This window comes from Arachis duranensis, chromosome 4 (genome assembly GCF_000817695.3).
Source record: "Arachis duranensis cultivar V14167 chromosome 4, aradu.V14167.gnm2.J7QH, whole genome shotgun sequence".
NCBI lineage: Eukaryota > Viridiplantae > Streptophyta > Magnoliopsida > Fabales > Fabaceae > Arachis > Arachis duranensis.
Genome location: NC_029775.3, coordinates 20,814,324 through 20,818,826, shown reverse-complemented (window position 1 = coordinate 20,818,826; position 4,503 = coordinate 20,814,324). Strand labels below are relative to the sequence as shown.

The 4,503-nt window shown below is 44.3% G+C and overlaps 1 protein-coding gene across 1 annotated transcript; it reads right to left on the bottom strand.

Moving 5' to 3' along the window:
- Positions 1-402: 402 nt before the first annotated feature.
- Positions 403-1,509, bottom strand: LOC107484273 (uncharacterized). Its single transcript, XM_016104882.1, has one exon. It carries the CDS (start codon positions 1,507-1,509, stop codon positions 403-405), a length of 1,107 nt encoding a protein of 368 aa, XP_015960368.1.
- Between the last annotated feature and the right edge of the window lie 2,994 nt (positions 1,510-4,503).

Genomic DNA, 4,503 nt, shown 5'->3' with positions numbered 1-4,503 from the left:
CTTCGTGTTGATTATCGCTTCAACATCGTTGATCGTCTTCCTTCCCAGGATGATATTATAGGCGGTGGAATCTCGGAGGATCACGAACTCAGCCATCGCCGATCTTCGGCCTTGAGACTGTCCCACTGAGATCGGCAGGGATATTACTCCGTCTAGTTTGATGAAGTGGTCGCCCAATCCAATGACCCCGTGTTGGTGAGTCGTCAGATCGGCGTCCCTTAGTCCCAGTGCGTCAAATACGTTGTGGAACATGATGTTCGAGTCAGCCCCTGTGTCAATAAGGATGCGTTTGACGAGACCGGTTCCCACTCTGGCCGTGATAACCATGGGTGGGTTTTCCGGGACGTCGTCAAACCATTGGTCTTCCGGGCCGAAAGAAATGGATGGAGGCTTCTTAGAGTTTCACACCAACGAGGAGGAGATCGACAAGACCTTAGCATCTTTCTTGTGCGTCGATCGGGATCTTGGCGCGGCGTTTTTGGCCGTCACCACGTTTATCACAGTGAGGCCGTGATCTCTGTCTTCTAGCTCTTGTCGTCGCTTTGCCGAACGGATTTTGCCTTCTTCGTCTTGGTCGCGATAACGTCTCCTCGGCTCTCTGATAAGATGGGAGAATGCTGCTAGCTTACCTTCCCTTATCGCTTGTTCTAGTGCATCCTTCAGGTCAAAGCAGTCCTGTGTTTGGTGACCGTAGCCTTTGTGGTAGTCACAATAGAGGTTTTTGTTTCCTCCCGTGCGGTCCTTGAGTGGTCGGGGCTTCGGCAGGATTCCTTTCTCAGCTATTTGTTGATAAACTTCCACGATGGGAAGAGTGAGCGGAGTGTAGTTGGTGAATTTCCCAACCCGGGGGAATGGCCTTGGTGCCTTGCTTGGCGCCTCTTCCCTGGTTTGTTCCTTTAGTCTTTCTCCGTTGCCTTGTTGCCGAGGTTGGCTGTAGCTGGACTGCCGTTTATTGGCAGCCACAACTCGGCTGACTTCCTCGTCGTTTATATACTCTTTGGCTACCGTCTGGATCTCGTGCATCGTCCAAACTGGTTTCGTGGTGAGATGTTTTCGAAAGTTCTCGTTAAGGAGGCCGTTCGTCAGGCAAAGGCTGGCCACCGAATCGGTTAGGCCCTCGATTTCCAAGCATTCGTCGTTGAACCGATCCAGGTACTTTCTGGTCGGCTCTCCCTGTCTCTGGGTTATCCCCAGAAGGTTGATCGGGTGCTTTGCCTTTGCTATTCGTGTTGTAAATTGGGCCAGGAATGCACGATTGATGTCCGAGAAACTGTAGATGGATCCCTGCGGGAGGCCGTTAAACCACCTGATCGCGGGTCCCGCTAGGGTTACCGGGAAGGCTCGGCACCTCACCTCGTCCCCTACTCCCTCTAGGTTCATCCTGGCCTCGAAGGCCGTGAGGTGTTCTAGAGGGTCTTGAGTTCCATCGTACCTCATGTCCGTTGGTTTGTCGAAGTGTTTCGTCAACCGGACTTCGAGGATGGATCGGTGGAATGGGATGACGCCCATTATCACAGGTTGTCGTGTCCTCCCAGACCTTCCTTCCCCGTCTTCCAATTTTTATGATTGAAAGCACCAGAAATGTCATCCTCTCCTGGGGATTTAAAAGTACCAATATTAAAAAAGGCCATTTTAATACTTTCTTCCGATGGGGTATGTAACGTTGATTCCACTATGTCCTTATCAATCGGAGGGAAAGATATAGTGCAAGGAGTATATCTCCTATCAAAATTCTCTTCATGAAACAACTTACTAAAATAGTTAGCTGTCATTCTTTCTAGCTCTTCTTGGTCCTCCACCCATCTACTTTCATCATCTCTCAGACAAATAATTTTATTTTTCCTTCTACTTATCACTGTTTTAACGTGATAATAGCGAATATTACGGTCGCCACTTTGATCTAATTAGCCCTGGACTTTTGCAACCAAAGCCTTTCTTCCTGGTCAAGAGTGGTATTAAGCTGGCTCTGAAGATCTTTTTCTAACACCTCCAATCGTCTACTTCTACCATACAACTCACACTTCTGAATGCCATCAATCATAGCCATGAGTCTGCGCATCCTTTGGAATATATTGCCAAAAACATGTTTCTTCCACACCTATATGTTTTGTTTCAGCTGGAATTCCTCCCTTCTTCTCGTTTGGGTCAGCAATGGAAATAAAATCACCAATCATTAACCAAGGTTTTGTTATCGTTCTCGCAAATTCCTTTATTTCCCTCCACGCCTCCTTTCTTTCATTTTCTCTAGGGCTTTCGTAGATAATAGAGAGAAACCAAGGAGTTCTCTGAGTTTCCTTTACCAAAGCATGGATATATTAGTTATTAGAAAGAATGAGCTGAATCACAATATCATCCGTATTCCAAATGATCCAGATGCCCCCACTATACCGCCTGGCTTCCACCATAATAAAATTCTTAAAACCCAAATCTTTAATAACTTTATTAGCATTTTCTCCACTACACTTTGTCTCTTGCAAAGCCATAATATCAGGTTTATTCATCTTAAGATATTCCTTGCACCTACTGAAACCCTTTCCGACAGCACATGTAGCATTCCATGATAATATTATCATTATAAACTTATAAATGAAAGGCCCAAAAAAGACTTAGACATGCATGTCGTTCTTCAAAATAGGAGAATCCACTATCATTTCTTCTTCTATTCGCATGTATTGAGCTGGGTTGTTTGGATGTTGGCCATTATCAATTGGGCCCTCTGAAACTAGTCTCGTTTCTTGCATGTTGATTTCTGTTGGTTTGGGCTCCTGCTCGCTATTTCCATTATTATTAGCACTCGCTTCCTCATTATCATCATTGTAATTTGGCTTAGTGGGACCCTTTCCCATGATTGGGAGAACCTGCTATTTTTCATTTTTCGCACTCCCACGGTTATCATTAGCAATGTTCCTCCTCATACTTCTGTACACATCAGGTGATGTCTCGGGCACCCTGCTAACTGAATCTTGTGAATCGTGGTTGTCATTGCTACCCACTACCATTTTTCCTTTTTCCTTTCTCCATTGACTTCCCGTGAGAAAATTTCTTTTCTCTCTTTCCACGCGCTTTTCACTCATCCCCATTCTCACCACACAATCCTCTTCCTCAACCCCCTCAATAGGTGTGTTAGATTCACTCCCAGCCAATGCATTGAACCTAGATAGAACGGCATTTTGTGCTTATTAGTCGTCCTTTCCTTGTTGGAAATTCCTTTTTTGCCCCTCCTTGATTTCTGGACAGTCATCCATTCGCCAAATTGCTCCAGGCTTCTTCTCAGATTCTTCTCCTGACCGTCGTCTCTCTAAACCTCCTTCTCCAAGTTATCTTTTGTCCCAGCTTTATTTTCCATCATATGGGGGAATTGCTCCTTACTCTGTCCATTTATACCACATTGAAAACATATGGTGTGTAGTCCTTCGTATTCCACAAACGCTACTTTTCCCTTTATCTTTATATTTGGCCTTAATGGTTTTGTGAGGTCGAGTTCAACACAAATGCGGGCGAATTTACCACGCGTCTGCTCCGCTGTGTTGTAGTCGACCTTCAACGTCATCCTAATGGTGTTTCCTATGGTTCTCAGCACATACTTATCATAATATTCTATAGGAAGATCGGAAATCCTAACCCAAGCCACAATTTTGTTGAGATGTTCAACATTTGGGTTAAAATTCGGTCTCCATCTCTGCACCGCTAAATAGTGATCAAAGATCATCCATGGTCCTCCCTTAAAAGCTCCATCATAGTCTCCAAACGATGTGAACTAACCGAACTAAGAAGAAATCATTTCCAACATCTATCAGACTTATCATCCCTTCTTTGCTCCACATACTCTCAAGTTTCTTCTTAAGAACATTGAAACCGATATGTCTCCCTAGCAATTTCACGATAAGTGTATGCTCCCAATACTTGTTCAGCCTTGCTTGTTTCGCTCAGTTGATAATGAGGTTAGGAGATCCATCTGACTCCCAGACTATTTTCCTTCTTGGCAGCTCTCTACCTGCTCTCCAGTTTTCCGTCCCTGGAACCTCATATTCTCTCTCCGAGTATTCAAACTCTGACTCTTCTTCAGACTCACTCGTTTCCTCCATGGACTCCTCTTCGTCCTTCGAGTCGGTCTCATAGACAAAGTCTGGGCCTTTGACCATGCTCACGTAGGATCTCTTCACTCAGGGTTTCTTAGGGTTCTTCCATTGCTCTGCTCCACGAGAAGCTTTTGGTGTCCTCCTGGGTTGCAAGAAAGTTTCATTACCATCTTCATTGCGCAGTTTTCTCTTACTCCTTGTCAAGATATTTGCATCTTTGGCAGATTTTGGTTCGACTCTCTCAGTAGCCATAACCATGCTTTGGTGTATTAGTTATATAAAATGTGTTTATATGCATTGAAGTAGCAAACATGAGGGACAATACATTAGTATTCTTAAGTCCATTAACAAAAACATAAGTTATAAGGAAAACAAAGTTATATTTGACTATTAGATATTTTTGTTAAATATTTAATAGTCCGCT

Bases quoted from the DNA above. Each gene is read 5' to 3' on its own strand.
- LOC107484273 (XM_016104882.1), bottom strand. From the start codon at position 1,509: ATGGGCGTCATCCCATTCCACCGATCCATCCTCGAAGTCCGGTTGACG.